Source organism: Camelus ferus, chromosome 10, assembly GCF_009834535.1.
Source record: "Camelus ferus isolate YT-003-E chromosome 10, BCGSAC_Cfer_1.0, whole genome shotgun sequence".
NCBI lineage: Eukaryota > Metazoa > Chordata > Mammalia > Artiodactyla > Camelidae > Camelus > Camelus ferus.
In genome coordinates, this window is record NC_045705.1 from 21,713,803 (window position 1) to 21,730,903 (window position 17,101).

At 34.9% G+C, this 17,101-nt stretch overlaps 1 protein-coding gene across 2 annotated transcripts in view; it reads left to right on the forward strand.

Annotated features, from left to right (window-relative positions):
• The window catches only part of PDHX (pyruvate dehydrogenase complex component X), a 68,753-nt gene that overhangs the window by 46,106 nt on the left and 5,546 nt on the right, over positions 1-17,101 (forward strand). For both annotated transcript variants that reach the window (XM_032488446.1, XM_006195041.3), the window contains exons 6-10: positions 103-277; positions 1,890-2,037; positions 9,098-9,156; positions 12,327-12,485; positions 16,431-16,495. In XM_032488446.1, coding sequence (XP_032344337.1) covers positions 103-277; positions 1,890-2,037; positions 9,098-9,156; positions 12,327-12,485; positions 16,431-16,495 — 606 coding nt within the window. The remainder of the gene's footprint in view (positions 1-102; positions 278-1,889; positions 2,038-9,097; positions 9,157-12,326; positions 12,486-16,430; positions 16,496-17,101) is intronic.

A 17,101-nucleotide genomic window follows, 5' to 3' on the forward strand; every position in this document is an offset into this window, starting at 1 on the left:
TATTTCTTTATCTTCCCTTCACATCTGGCCTTCATTTTCTGAAAGTTCTCTTATATTCCTGGTTGCTAATCATGGTTATCTTAATTCCCTTCTTATCTCCAGGGATGCTCTCAAACTGGTCCAGCTGAAACAGATGGGCAAGAGTCCTGAAGCCAGACCCACCCCAACCATTCCAGCCACTCCCACAACACCTTTGCCCCCCCAGGCCACTGCCGTGCCATCTTATCCTCGGCCAATGATTCCACCAGTATCAACTCCTGGACAACCTAATGTAGCGGTAATATCTGAGTAGACTTTTATTTTTCAGATTTAAGTGAAAGAGAAAATAAGAACCATTACAAGGTACTTTTACCAGTCTGTTTTAGTAGTAGCTCAAAGTGATAAAGACAAAAATACTCTACATGTTTTGTTTTGCACATTTCCATGAACCAAATTTGTTTGTACAGTGCCACTTTCCAAATAGAATTATGGTTCAATTTAAATTTACTACAAGTTCCACAACTTGAGTACTGTGTATATGCTCTATAATTATGATACTTTTCATGTCTTTTTTTGGGGGGGTGATACTAGTAATTGGTAACTGACACAACATCCCTTTTGTGGATTTCTTCTATTTTTTGGCCAAGGGAATTGATAGTTTTACTGTGAAGAACTATAGAGATTATATAGCTAATCATTCTTTCCTTCTTGGATACATGCAGTATAACAGCCTTGTTTATTTTCAGATTACTCCATTTTACCTCTGTCTCCCTTTCTTAGTACCTTTTATGTCATTTGCTGCCCATGAGAAGAAATGCAGGATAATAATTTTATTTAAAGTTAAATAGACACTGTAAAAAAAAAAAAAAAACACCACCAAACAAATAAACCTACACAGCTTTTTCTGATGGAGAAGTATATTCCAATATAATATTTTAAAAGAATTAAGACAGTATAAGTTTCATGAGCAACATACTTTTTAAGTGTACATTAATGATACATGACCACATACACAAAAGTTTGTGAGTAATCAAACTTCATTTCTTTAAAAAGTAAGTTATTCAAATTAGGAAGATAAACCTTGCTTTCAAATTCTTACAGTATGTAGACAGCATTTATTTTACTTGGTCAAATATCTTGCTAACATAAACTGTTTAATTCCCTGAGAGAGCATTTGTTAAAAAAAAAAAAAAAAAGTCAGCTCTATTTTGGCTGTTTTGTACTATCCTAAGTGATTGTGATCCAGTCCCAGAATGGAGTAAAGGACAAGAAAGGAATTAGATGTAATTTAAGGTCCATCATGTTTTTGTTAGCGTTTCAAAGGACAGAGTGGAAAAGCTACATTCAAGTTACAGGAAATTTTTATTATCTTATTCATACTTTATATTATGAGTTTTTTTGAAATAAGATGCTAATGTGATTTAAAAAATTTTTAATTACAAAACAAAAATAAAGATATTTTGGCAGATTAGTATGTTGGGTTTTTTTTTCTACTGTATGCCATTTCTTCTAATTGTTTTATTGATTGATTGATTGCTTTGAGTTTTATTAAAAAGTGATGTTTGTAACAAAAGCTACCTACAGGCTTACAGGTGGTATCAGTACACACAGCCATGGGGGTATTATTCATGATTTGGTAGATGTCTTTTTGATCATCTTAAACATAGCAACATAAAGATGTTCCATGCACAACTGAAACACGAATTTTTCTACTTTTTTCTATAGTCATTTACTATAAAGCTAAAACTCCTAAGGTATCTTCTTATAGTAAGAATTTTTAATAATACTTTTACTATATTAATCTTTATTTTCATAAGTTAGGTAACTGAGACTGGATTTCAGTTATGCAGTTTGTTTACTTGTTTTTTCCAATTCCATTTGTGGTTTAATGGACATGTTATTTTTTACAGGGCACATTCACTGAAATCCCTGCTAGCAATATTAGAAGAGTTATTGCTAAGAGGCTAACTGAATCTAAAAGTACTATACCTCATGCGTATGCAACTGCTGACTGTGACCTTGGAGCTGTTTTAAAAGCTAGACAAAATCTCATCAGAGGTTAGTAAAGCTGAATTTATTTTATGTGATACACATGCTAAACTATTATGAAAGCCTTTATTTATAAAATGTACGTTGTGTAGCTTTTTTTTTCAATTTTATCATTAGCTATGTTTTAGTGCTACAAAAAAATTGATTCTCTTTTCTTATAAGAAATAGATTGGTTCCAGAGTATTGAATTAATTATACTTTTTGATATGATGAGTGAATAAGCAGTTCTTAACATCTCAGAAAGTATATAATCCGAAACTGATTTAAGAATGTTTTAGATTATAAATATGTCTTAGATATCACTTGTCTTTATAATTTTAATTTTCAGTTTCTTTTCAAAATGTACTTTTATATTTTTAAATTTGTAGTGTTCCTCCTGTAAATCAGTTAAAACTAAGGTTGCTGAGAGACATAAATTTTTAGTATGAACTGATGTTTTATTTTTTCTTTGCAGTTTTTGGCTTTTATTTCATTTTCTTGCCTTATTGCACTGTCTAGGACCTCTGTTACAGGGATAAATATAAGTGGTGAAATCAAACATTCTTGCCTTGTTCTGGATCTTAGGGGAAAACATTTGTCTTTAATGTTAACTGTTGGTTTTGGGGAAGGTAACTTTCTTCATGTTGAGGAAATTTATTTTCCTAATTTGCTGAGAATTTTAAGCATGAATGGATGCTGAATTTTGTCAAATACTTTTTGTGCATCTCTTGAGATAATCTTTCCTTTCCCTGTTAATATGGTGAATTAGGTTGATTTCCAGATGTTGAATCAACTTTGTTTACCTAAGTGATTCCTCATTAATGAGTGATGAAATCTTACTTAATCATTAATTTTTTCATATATTGCTTGATCCCACTTTCTAAATTTTTGCCAAGAATTTTTACACCTATGCACATGAGAAATACTGGCCTGTGGTTTTTCCTTTATTGAGAATTTTTGGGGGTTTGTTATCAGATTGCAGAATGAGTTGGGCTGTATTTCTTACTCCTTTGTTTTCTGGAAAAGTTTTGAGTAGAATTGGTTTTGTTTCTTTTTTAACTATTTGGTGGAATTTACCAGTGAAGCTATTTAGGCCTACTGTTTTCTTTATGGGGAGATTTTTAACTGCAAATTCAGTTTTTAAAATAGATAAGAGTTATTTATTTCTTCTTGAATGAAATTTGATAGTTTTGTGTTTTTCATGGAATTTGTTTGTCATCTAATCAAATTTATTGGCATAAAGTTGATCATAATATTACCTTACTGTACTTCTAACATCACTATATACATTCCTTCATATCCACAGCTTTTGCATCAATGGATTAAACCAACCATAGGTGGAAATTGTATTTTTTTATATGAAGTTCGAAAAAGCAGAACTTGAATTTGCCACACACTGGCAACTGTTTGCATAGTATTTACATTGTATTAGGTATTATAAGTATTCTAGAGATGATTTAAAGTACACAGGAGAATGTGTGTAGGTTATATGCAAGTACTGCACCATTTCCTGTAACGGACTTGAGCATCTCGGATTTTGGTATCGGAGGGATATCTTGAAACTAGTTTCCCCTGGACACCAAAAGATGACTGCAATCTGAAGTGAGGTCATCATTTTATATATTAATAATTTGTCTTCTAACTTTCTTGATCAGTCTGGCTAGAGGTTTATCAATTTTATTGATCTCTTCAAAGAACCAGTATTTAATGTTATTAACTTTCTATTTCTATAATTTTGTTTTTATTGATTTCTGCTCTCACCTTTACTGTTTCCTTTTTTCTATTTGCTTTGGGTTTAATTTGCTTTCCCCCACCCTAGTTTCTTAAGGTGAAAATTGATATCAATATAACATAATAAATTTTATTTCTAGTATAAGCATATGCTTTTAAGTTCTCTTTAAGCAATGCTAGCTGTATCCCATAATTTTTGACATGTTTCATTTTCCTTCCCATTTGATTCTAGGTGTTTTCTTATTTCCCTTGTGATTTCTGTTTTGATTCATCATTTAGAAGCATAAGTTTAATTTCCAAATACTCAGGGGCTTTTCAGTTATCTTTCTTTTATGATTTCTAGTTTAACTCAGTTGTGTTTAGAGAACATGCTTTGTATGATTTAAATCTTTATAAATTTGTTGAGATTTATAGTCATAATGTTACTAATTAATTTTATAGTCATAATGTTACCAAGCTCATACTTAGCATTGCAGGACAGCCAGTAAATCAAGAGATGAGGTGTTGGGGCAAGTAAGAATGATTTTATTCAGAAAGCCAGCAGACCAAAAAGATGGCAGACTAGTGTCCCAAAGAACCATTTTACTTGGGTTAGAATTCAGGCTTCTTTTATACTAAAAGGGTTGGTGTGTGACTGGGTGTTGCAGACTTCTTAGTGCTGGAATCCTTTGTTCTTACAGTGTCTGTGTGGGTCTGATCACAGTGTTCCTATGAACTCCCAACAAGACAGTTGTTATTTTCTGTTCTGCAACCTTTTATCTCCTGATAAATGGAAAAGTGTTATACTTTTAAATGTCAAGCCTGGGAAGTAGAGCATTGAGAAAGGGCTGTTATCTATATATCATGCCATAGACATCATTCTTTTACAAAAGTGCTGAGCCAACATGAATGACTAAGCACAGGCAACAGCACAAAGGTTAGAGATAAAGGAATAGGTCCAATATGGAGTCAGGTTTGTTCTCTGTTACTATAATAGGGTCTATCTTATTTCATGTGTACTTGAAAAGAATGTATGGTTTACTTTTGAGGAGCATTCTATAAATGTCAGTTAGGTGAAGTTGGTTGATAGAATTATTCTTGTCTCGTATACCCTTACTGACTTCCTATTTTTTTGTCTTATTAATTCTTGAAAGAAGAACATTAAAATATTTAATTTTAACTGTAGATTTGTCTGTTTCCCCTCTTAGTTTTGTCTGTTTTTCTTCATGTATTTTGAAGGTCTGTTAATAGGCACTTACACATTTAGGATTTTTGTATTTTCTTGATGAATAGACTCATCATACAATATCCTATCTGTTGCTGGTATAATATTCATTATCCTCAAACCTTCTTTGTCTGATGTGTATGTGGGCATTAGTGTTTTCAAGTTATGTCTTCTTCATTCTTAATGTAGCTGTATCTTTATATCTCACACATAACACAGGTTCGGCTCTAGACCACCACAATAAAGCAAATATTTCAATAGAGCGAGCCACACATTTTGTTTGTTTGTTTCCAAGTACATATAAAAGTTACATTGCACTACACTACGGTCTGTTAAGTGTGCAATGGCATTATGTCTAAAAATACTTTATTGCTAAAAATGCTAACCATCATCTGAGCCTTCAGTGAGTCAGTCTTTTTGCAGGTGGAGAGTCTTCCCTCAATATTGATGTCTGCTGACTGATCAAGGCGGTGGTTGCTAAAGGTTGGGGTGGCTGTGGCAATTTTTAAAAATAAGACAACGATGAATTTTGCTGCACTAATTGACTCTCCTTTCACAAATGGTTCTCTGTAGCGGCAGTGCTGCTTTGTAACATTTTACCCAGCGTAGAGCTTCTTTCAGAAGTGGAGTCAGTCTACTCAAACCCTGCTGCTGCCTTGTCAGCTAAGTTTATGTCATGTTCTAAATCCTTCGTTGTCATTTCAACAGTCTTCACAGCATCCTCACCAGGAGTAAATTACAGCTCAGGAAACCTCTTTCTTTGCTCATCCATAAGAAGCAAGTCCTCATCCATTCAAGTTTTATCATGAGATTATAGCAGTTTAGTTGTATCTTCAGACTCCACTTCTAATTCTGATTCTCTTGTTACTTGTACCATACCTGCAGTTACTCCCTCCATTGAAGTCTTGAACCCCTCCAAGTCATCCATGAGGATTGGAATCAACTTCCAAACCCCTGTTAATGTTGATATTTCTACCTCTTTCCATGAATTATGAATGTCCTTAATGACATCTAGACGGTGAATCCTCTCCAGAAGGTTTTTCAATTGACTTTGCCCAGATCCATCAAAGGAATCATTGTCTATGGCAGCTATATATAGCCTTATGAAATGTACTTCTTTAATAAGACTTGAAAGTTGAAATTATTCCTTGATCCATGGGCTACATGATGGATTTTTAGCAGGCATGAAAACAACATTAATCTTGTCTGATTTCCATCAGAGCTCCTGGGTGACCAAGTGCATTGTCAGTGAGCAATAATATTTTGAAAGAAATCTTTTTTATGAACAGTAGGTCTCCACAGTGGGCTTAAAATGTTCAGGATACCATGTTTTAAAGAGATACGCTATCATCCAGGCTTTGTTGTTCCATTTATAGAGCACAGGCAAAGTAGATTTAGCATCATTCTTAAGGGCCCTAGGAGTTTCAGAATGGTAAATGAGCATTGGCTTCAACCTAACATCACCAGCTGTCTAACAAGAGAGTCAGCCTGTCCTTTGAAGCCAGGCATTGACTTCTCCTCTCCAGCTATGGAAGTCCTAGATGGCATCTGTTTTCAATAGAAGGTTGTTTCATCTACAGCGCTTGCTGTTTCCTTACACATTTATGTTATGGAGATGGCTTCTTTCCTTAAACCTCATGAACCAACCACTGCTAGCTTCACACTTCTCTTCTGTAGCTTCCTCTCCTCTCTCAGCCTTCACAGAATTATAGAGAGTTAAGGCCTTGCTCTGGATTGGGCTTTGGCTTCAGGGAATGCTATGGCTGGTTTAATCTATCCAGAATACTATAAAACTTTCTTCCTATCTTGCTTTTCCTCCCACCCTACTTAGGATGGGCACAGCTTTCTCTTGTGATTTTTTCTTTACATGCTAAGTGAAAGCAGAACTGATAAATCAGCTTAGGTACAGGCTTTCCAACTTGACAGCTTTTAAAAGTTCAAGGAACCAAATGAAAAGCTATTTCAGAGAGAATGGTCAATAAAATATTCAAGAAGTAAACCCTGGAAACTGCCCTTTTAGTCTCAAATGACACTTGCTTAGGTATGACATAGAAATTATTATGGGAATAATTTTCCTGGTTCCTTTCGTTCATGAGGCCAGAAACAGTGCTATTTCAGTGGGGGTGTGGATTACAGTAGTATCTTTGCATGATCCAGTTTTGGTATGTCCTTTCAATTAGGAATTTTCTGGCAAGTCTTCAAAGAGCCCACATTATCCAAGTATCTCCACTCTTCTTTCTTATGTAAGATTATAGTATATAGCATTCTGTATGCGTATTTCACACTTTATTTTGTAACAATATACAAATAAGAATATTTTATATTCGTAATGTTTCATACTGTCTTCTTAATGTCACCAATGGTCTCCTTCCAGCATGTTTGAAAATTTCCGTAATAAAAAATATTTTTCAGTGTGTTTTAAATTTCATTTAAAAAGTAAAGGATCTTGGGAACAAAATCTCCTTTGCACATGTTAGATTTGAGATGCCTATTAGACATGTAAGTGGAAACGTCATGTGAGAAAGTGGATATGAGTCTGAAACTCCGTATACATCAGGACTGGGGACAGGAGGAATCACTGTCATATAGATGGTCTCAGAACCATGGAACTGAAGTTCTCACCAGGCAGGTCGTTAGCGTGAGAGGAAGGGACTTGAACATGAGTGAACAGAGAGTGGAATAAAACCAGGAGAGTCTACTGACACAGTCGGAGAGAGAAAGTGTTTCAAGCTGAAGAAAGTGATCAAATGTAGGAGTATGATGGGGGCAGGGAATTTTAGGGTGAGGACTGTGGACTTAGGCAGTAGATTTGGAAATCATCAGCTGGCAGGTGTTTTGAGAAGTCTTCACTCTGGATACCGGTGGACAGTAGATAAAGTGAGGAGGCTGAGAGAGGCAGGAGAGGTAAGCATAATGAGTTCATAAAATACGATGTCTGCATATCAAAATTTATGCAGACCAGATCTTTTGTTTGTGGTTATCATTAAAAGTCTAAGCACTGGAAATGCGTTTCTATTTCTGCTCCCAAAGGGATTTTAAATAAACAAAAATGTTTGTGTTTCTGGAAATCTGAATTATAAGAGCTGTGTATTGGAAGAGCAGCTGGCAGTTACCATGACAGCTTGGCAGTATTAGGTTTGTAGTACTACATCTCATCGCTTTCTGAAATCTTAGCATGCCTTTGAAATGAGCTATTGTTCACGTAAAATTCCGTGATACTGCAGTAACAGGATGTGTGTATTCTGCCACATTCCATCGACTAGATTTTGATCTTCAAGTCTTTTTCTTGAAGTTCTTGCAATAAAGAATCAAATGGTAGTTTACATTTTCTAATAGTTTCATACTCACTGGGAAAAGCAAAGGTATAAATCAAATGCTTTAGTTATGATCAGCTCTTTGGGAAGGGAGGGATCCCAGCTTTATCTTAAAATCATTATGTATAGTGGAAGGAAATTGATTTAAATGAATTCACCATAGAAGTAGACAGAGAACCTCATGTTATTCATTACGTTAGGATCCATGCCAGCATTGCTTCATCTTTGGCATTTGCTATATCCTGTTTTGTTAAAAAGCAACCCTTATTTAATGTAATGGTCTTAAATTTTTTCATCATACAGCTCATTAGTAAAAAAATTTCTGAGCATTCCCTTTCTCTCTTTCTACGTATGTATTTGTTTCTTTAAAGTGACTACATGCGCCACTGTTCTGATATAATCAGTCTATTATAAAGCATGAACAAGATACAAACATTTGAGAAGGATGTGGAAAAAAATGAATCATCTTGTAAACTTCCTGGCTATACAGGCCTCTGAGAGAGACCATTTGTCTTTTTAGAGACCCAGGAGTTGGTTCTTTTCTTTCTGATTATGGTTATAATGTGTATCCTTCAAGTTCTTACATATGATATCTGAACAATATAAAAGAATTGTAATCAGGCCCAGGAGTAAACTTTTACATTTATGGTTAGTATTATTTATCTGGGACCTCATATAATGAAACTTTTTCTACTCGAGAGAACCTTATAACTAAGCAAACAAACAAAAACCTGTAAAATTTTTCGTTTGTCAGTACATAATTTAGAAGTTTGCAATCATAATGGTTAATTTTAAAGTTGTATGATGAATGCTAATTTTAATATGCTTGTTTTTCTTTCAGATGACATTAAAGTATCAGTGAATGATTTCATCATCAAGGCAGCGGCTGTTACCCTTAAAGTAAGTAGCAAACCCCCAAATAATTTTAGCTGCTAAAGTGGTCTCGTGTCTTGAGATTTTACATCATAAATAGAACTCTTATTTTTAAGTCACAACAATTTTGTAATTTTAATGCTAAAAATATTCTATTGTTTAATCTTACTCTCAGTTTTACAGATGAAGTAATTGAGAATCAAAAAGGCTTACAATGAATTATAGCAGAATAAAGACCATTTATTCCACAAATACTAATTGATCCCCTAGCTTGTACTAAATATTAGGCCTTAGCAGTATAGCAGTGAACAAAAGCCTATATATTTTCTGCTCTCGTGGGGCTTACAGTCTAGTAGGGAGAGACAAACATACATATATCAGGTAGTGAAAGCGCTGAGGAGAAAAAGAAAGCAGGGGAAGGGGGTTATTTTCAAAAATTCAGCAAGGAAGGCCTCTCTGGCAGGGTGATAACGGAGACAAGGCTGGCAGAGAGGGAGAGAGCCACGTAGGTCTTGGGGGAGGAGTGCTCTGGGCAGAGGGGACAGCAGACACAGAGGCTGTGAGGAGCTGATCGTGTCACTCAGCGTCATGGCTCTGGGGATGAAGGGAGCCTAGAGTGGAGTTAGCCAGAGTGGGGAGGTAGGAGGTGAGATTCAACATGAAAAAAGATGGAGTTGAGGGAGCCCCGAAGTACATGAGTCCTTAGTGGCCATGGTAAGGAGTAGGGATTCAATTATGAATGAGAAGGATGTCTTTGGAGCGCTTTGAGCAAAGGACTAACACTATCTGACTTAAACTTTAAAAAGAAGGAGGAGAGCCTGCTGCGGGGGTTGTGCGGAGCATGGCCTCAGGAAGCCAGGCAGAGGCAGTGCTCTCTCCTGGAAGGCTGGGGGATGACCGCGGCTTGGGCAGAGCTGGGTCACATGGAGACAGCCGGTTATGTTCCAGAAGCAGAGCCAGCAGGATTTGCTGATGGATCGGATGTGGAGGGTGAGAGAAGGGACAAGGATTTTGCCCCAACCAGTGGAAGGAATGGAATTTTCCCTGTCCTAAGATTGGGAAAATGGGAGAGGAGCGGGTATGAGGCAAGAAATCTAGAGTTTTGGACAAATTGAGTTCAGGAAACCTAGCGGCATTCCAGCGGGGGGTGGCAGGAAGGCAAGCGAACTTGCGAGCCTGCAGCTCAGCAGTGTCTGGCTCCAGATGTAAACTCTGGACCCAGGCTTCTGACGTCCCGCTCAGCACCGTTTGCTGTGATGCCTTCTTTCTTCTTTCTAGGCTATTTTCTGGATCACTGTTTATTAAGTGCTGTATTTCAAACACATTTATAAGGAATTCACTTTTACATCTTGGACAGTGCAATAATAAAGAATTTTAAAGGCATGCCTTTTCAGCCATTTGGTATCTAAATGTTCATATGGTTTTTCTTTTTGACCAAATGATATTTTGAATTATATTAATGGTTTTTCTGATTATGAGTCATTCTTGCCTTCTTCAGGTGAATCCCTCAGGATCATTAGCTGTTTGTTAATATTTCATTTTATGATTTTGCATCAGAAGCCATAAGTAATTATGTAAATTCTATGCTAGCTTTTTTCATGCTTTTTTTTTTTTTAAATCATTGCCTTCATAAAATGAATTTGGATACATTTTTCCCTTTCCTTTTTCTGTGCTTATTTCAATATTATAAAGATTTTTATTTCTCAAAGTTTTATAGAGTTTACCAGTGAAAATATGGGAGGCTAGTTCTATTTTGAGGAGGAGGCTCTGGCAACTTTCTCATTTTTTTTTACCACACGATTAGCAAGCTATTTTTGAATCAATTTTAGAAATTTATATATTCCAAGAAAATCATTTATTTCATGGATTTCCAAACTTATTAGCCCAGAGTCATTTGAATTTGCTTCTTACAATTATTTTAGTGTCCTCAGTGCCTGGGTTTATTCTGAACTCTGTGTTACTTTTATTGCATATTTTGCATATTGCGTATTATTGCATATTTGTATTCTCACTAGAAATATTTTGTTAGAAAACATGAATGTGTAATTCATTATAATTATTTTTTATTAATAAGAAAGTTTAAGATGAATTTTCCTTTGAATACAACTTAGGCTTTATCCCAGAGGTTTTTGTTATACAACTTTCTAATTGATTTGTCAAATAGTCTTCAATTATGAGGTTCCCCCCCCTCTTATTTCAGTGTTGTCTATGAAGAATTTAAAATCTTCTGAGGGGTTGGGACATAATTGTTTATTTCTTTGACATAGTAGCATTGTTTAATGAATGAGCTGCGCCTTGAAATGTGGAGAAGTGAAAAGAGCAGTTGAGCAGTGATGAAATGGAAGTGGGTGTAGGACAGCAGCAGTGAGAAGTCTGAGTAGGGTGACAGTTCACCTTAGGGGAGTGGTCAGGAGTAACATTAGATAGACTGGGTGAAATCAAATGGGTTGCTGTGTTTGAAAGACACGCTGGGAGGCCTGGATCTTATTCTGTAGAAAGCAGTGAACTTTTGAGAAGAAAAATTAGCTTGTAATTTCTGTTTTTCAGCATCATTGTCTCCTAAGAATATTTGGCAACATTATCCATACACACTGTTTCCAAGCATTTAGTCATTCCGTCTGGTTTTTTCCATCCTCAGTGTAGTTGCATGTATATTAAATATATACATGCTCATATATAGTATATAACATGTGTTTATGAAGCCTAGGAAATCTCTCTTTAATAGAGAAGTCATTTATTAAGAGCTTTCTAGTATCTTCCAAGGCTATGCTAGAAAACCAGGCTTCCTCATGCCACAGGAATAATATGGTGGAATGTCACTACTCCTCTGCCCTCCTCTCTTCTCCTCAAGGTCATGTTGGTCATCATATGAGGCAGGAAGGTTAACAGTCATTAAATGCTTCCTAGATATCAGGTTTAGCAAAGGGAGCCCTTTTTTTTAACCATGTTATAAAGAGATTAAAACATGTACATCATCAGAATCTCCTCAAGCTTGCTTCAGAGCAGGTGATATGTTTAATTATTCTTCCCAAACATAGAATATTTAATATAGTGATCCAAGCCAGTTTTTTCAAATTGAATTTTTTTTTTCCTTCAGTCTAGCTATATTCACTTTCAAAACTGCATAGTGATATTAGGTATTTTTCTGTACCATCCTTGGTCTTTAGTAACATGTTTTTTCTATTGCTGTTTTCTAGCAAATGCCGAGTGTTAATGTAAGCTGGGATGGAGAGGGCCCAAAGCAACTGCCCTTTATTGACATTTCAGTGGCTGTGGCAACAGATAAAGGTCTAATTACACCAATTATAAAAGATGCTGCTGCTAAGGGTCTACAGGAAATTGCTGTCTCTGTAAAGGTAGGTCTTAACAAATACTGTACTTTCAGAATGTTAGAAATTACTTTCTGATAAAGTCTTGGTATGATATGGTCACACTGTGAGGGAGATATACGTGTGTGTGGTAATATATATTTTTGTTATTTCTAAGTGATTATCAATTATGTATATAGGTTTTTCAGTTTTAATCTGGGTACAACCCATTTTAAGAACATTTAACATTCAAATATTTAGAAATAACATGCAGATAAGTTAGGGCCCACAGCATCAAGTTTTAGATGAATGCTTTATATCCCAAAGTCTCAAATTCAACTCTGAAGATGATATTTTGATAGAATTTAAAGTTAAAGCTGAAACTCTATTTCTATGAAAGTGGTAGTGGATAGACCTCACTTTTCACAGCATTTTATTCTTAAAGGTTTATTTTATTCATTTCCTCCCTAGAATTGAGACCATCAAAAAGTACTTAGTATTCCAGAAGCAAAATTACTTCATTTTTCCTGGGCTCCTTTAAAAGCAGTTTTGTAGCTCCAGTACGGAAGAATCAGATTTCACTAAAAGTATCACATTGAATAAGCAGGAACACAAGCAATAGGTCAGCTTTGAGAGCCTCATGAATTTCCAAGGGTTTTTTGTTTTTTGTTTTTTTGTTTTTGGCAGAAGTATCACAGATCTTGAAGTGTTAGCATTGAAAATTTTAGATTCATTTAGATAAGTGATTTTTTTGTTTTCCATTTGTCAAGGACCTCTGATATGTTGAGTGGTAGAAAAAGTTACCAGGGGGATAAAAAGTAGAAGATAAGACTCCTTTGGGGAACTGACAGTATATAAATGTGTAGACTCACTTGCCCCAAATAAATAAATGAATGCAAGTTAATCTAGTTTAGAATCTAGTTGGATCTTAAAGGTGATCTTAGTGGAATTGACATATTTAAGTCTCTCTTCACTCCTCTTTAGAAAGATTTGCAGAATGTTTTTATAGATAAAAATGCAACTGTTTTTCTTAATTGAGAGGTGGTAATAATTTGGCAAATTCAAAAGTTAAAGAGATTAGTTTATTAGGATATTACATGCCTTTTTTTCATAAAGGGTTTTCAACAGCAGTAAGAATGCATATATTTCAGTGTTTTTGTGAAGTTCAAATGAGATTAGATTTAACTGTAGTGTTAGAATTTCCTTTAACTGTAGAGTTAAAAATTAACCATCATAAGAAGGTTTCTTTGATTCTACCCAATTTACCTGCAATCCATAGTTTTTAAAGTAGCTGTGTTAGCATTCTCTGTTCCTTGCATCTTAAAAGAACCTAAGTTGAGGTGGTAAGGAAGCAGTGTCAGCAGCCTCTCAGCAGTGGGAAGGGCGATCCTAACCCTTCGGAGTGTCCCACTGGTAGCCCTTGAGCACTCTCTGTAATTCCTGATGACTCGTAGGCTTGCTGTGTGTGTGCTCTGGCTGCTCATCTGAGCTTCCCACTCCACCTGCTTCTCTCTCTTGCTCTGCGATCTGTGGTCAGCACTCCACTAAGCACTTCATTTAATCCAATAGCCCAGTATTACGGTTGGAAACTTGAGTTTTAGCACCTTTAAGAAATTCGTCTATGGTGCTGCATCTAGAAAGCAGTGGAAGTGAGGATTTGTTTAAATGCAGTCATTTATCAGTTCAAGTGCCCCTGTCTTAGGCCTTCTGTGGCTCCCATAGCTAGAGTGACTTCCTACATCACCCTGTTTTTTGTCTTCGTATGGCTTATCAGTCTTTGAATTTACCTTGTCTGTTTATTTGTCAACCCTTTTATGTTCCTGATTGTTATGTTCATTGCCATATATCTAATTCTAGAAGGTGTTTGGAAGATAGTAGTTGCTCAGTGGATTTATTTAAAAGAAAACTTTCAATAAAAACTGTTCTATTGAAATTATTTTTCAAGGACTTTGTGGGTCCCTGAATATCTATCCATGGACCCCAGGTTAAGAACACCTGCTCTGAGTACTTCCTGACCCTCAGTAATCCCAAGGATGTCAATATGTGGGGCCAAAGGCATGCCTCAGCCAAGTTCAGGTTTGTATTCCCTGAATAAAGTAATATAGTAACAAGCCTTAGATCCCATGCTGTTCTTAATTAATTATAACAATCACAAGAGGCAGAGGCAAAGTTTACCTCATTAGTATCCAGTAAACTTTTTGAATGAATTAATAAGGCATGTGGTATATTTTAGAAATATTTACTAGTCAGCTTTTATTATGTCCTGTCAGCTGGGTGTCGGGGAACACTTGCTTTGATTTTTAAGTTCACATTACCAGGATATACCAGTGAGAATTAAGTTATTTTCAGAACCAGTAATCCTCATCAGAATCTATTCTTATTCCAAGCTGTTCAGAGTTCATTGACAAGAATACCCTGCTGATGTTTTTGGGGTCCGTATAGATTTTTTTTTAAAGTGTATTATGTGTGCTTGCAATATGTTTTTTGTTTTAGCCTGGTAACTCATCAGGCTGTGTTGAGATCATCTGCTTTTAGAGAAATGCCTTTCAAAATTCATGTGATATGTGCCTGTTCAAATCACGTGAAGTTACATTGCTTAAGGCAGGGAAAATGCATTTGTAGATTGTTCTCTCTACTTGTGATACTCTGAGGACTATATAAGTCGAAATTCATCTCTTAATTTTTCATTTTGGATCCAAATATTTTTATAAGTAACTATATCCAAATAATATAAATCATTTGGCAGTAAGTCACAGTGATAGGTTGAGATCATTTTTAGGTTTTTAAAGAATGTTTTATTTTTCAAAAATTAAATCATCTGTAGTTTAAAATTAAATAGTTATCAATAGTGATTATAGTTGTATCTATGTTAGTTATATAATACAGAATATTAAGTAATCCCCAGATATAGATCATCTACCCAAAAGACAAAAGCTTTGCTCTTCTCTGCTCTTCCCCTTATAGAGTAATTCTTGATTAGTTTTTCACCTGTAATGACTCTATCTCTGTCCTCTTGCTTTTGAAGCACTGAAAAATAAAAGTGAAGATAAATGTAGTTAATTGCATGTACATGTAGAGAAAATTCAACTGCTTTTCCTCATTTCACTCTCAGAGTGTTATCTGTCTTTCCTACTGTAAATTTTTAGACATCAGTTTTAAGAGTGGTATGAAATAATTACATTCTTAATGTTCCTTGTGGCAGGGTAAATTAGACTAGCTCATTCAGAAATGCTTTCACTATAGTATCAAGAACTAAGGGGAAAAAAATGTTCCTTTTCTAGGGCTTTTTAAGTCCTCTTCTGAGAATTTATATGAAATAATTCAAAAGAAACAAATGATCCAAATTACACCACCAGGGAAATGACTGAATTATGGCAGATGCAGTTTTAAAATATTAAACAGATGTTAAAAAAATCTTACAAAGACTAACAACATGGAAGATGCTTATACTATGGAGAAGTAAATATAAAATTCTATGTTTTTTTTTCTTTTTTACAACTCTCTGAAGTTATATATATGTATGGGTAAAAAAGAAGCAAACACTGAAATAAAAAAATAATATATTTGTTGTGAAATGGTTACCACTGAATAATTTATATAAAAGCTACTAGATTGACAAGAATGACTTTTATAATACTCTGTCTTACAAGAAAAATTTTATAGGCAAATTAGAAAGTTGCATTGTTTACATAAAAACACTGAAACAGTCTTCATCTTGTACAAGATAATTCCAATATTTGAAGAATTTTTTAAAGGGAAATTATTTTTCTAAAGTTTTGATTTACATGTTTAGCTTCTTGGATTGTCAGTGCACTAATTTACTCATTTTTTAAAGTGTGTTAGAGAAAATTATATACCTATATATGAAGTCTCTTTTAAAGTCAAATCAAGGCATATCAGAGATGAGAGTGTGTCCTGTACAAATATTTCAAGTGACAAAAATCAAAGGTATAATGTAGTGCTGGTGGTCATTCTCTGTTTGTCCTTTCCTAGGCTCTATCAAAGAAAGCCAGAGATGGAAAACTGTTACCTGAAGAATACCAAGGAGGCTCTTTTAGGTAAAATTTAATCTCTTAATTATTGGTAGCATCAAACAGATGTAAGACTTACAAAATCCTTGTCAGCCTGTTTATTTTCTGAAACATTTTTTAAAATGTAAGCTAAATATCATACTTTTATCTAGACAATAGAATACATGAAAATAGTCCCCAGATTAGTTAGGCTTTCGTATCAACGCTAGTGGGAATCCATTAGGGTTAGCTAAGTTAACCCATTCAGATGTTCACAGAATGACAGTCAGGGTCTGAAATACAGTAGATTTACAAACCTCAACTGTATATTTTTTCTACTTGTGATTTATTTTAAGGTACTTTGGGGAAGAATATTAACACTTAGACTCGAGTTATTATCAGCTCTATTTTTGTTTAAATGTAACTTGCATACATCCCATAAGCCTCCCTTCACCTTTCCTAATTCTCACCCCCTCAGGGTAACCACTGTTGTGAAAATTAACACCAAAGATTTGTTTTGCTGGCTTTGATCTTTATATAAATAGGTATTTCTCAGTGTCTGACTTCTTTCACTCAGTGTTAATGTCTGTGAGATTAACCATGTTACTGTGTGACGCAGTCACTTATTTATTATTGCAGTTATAATATTGTGTA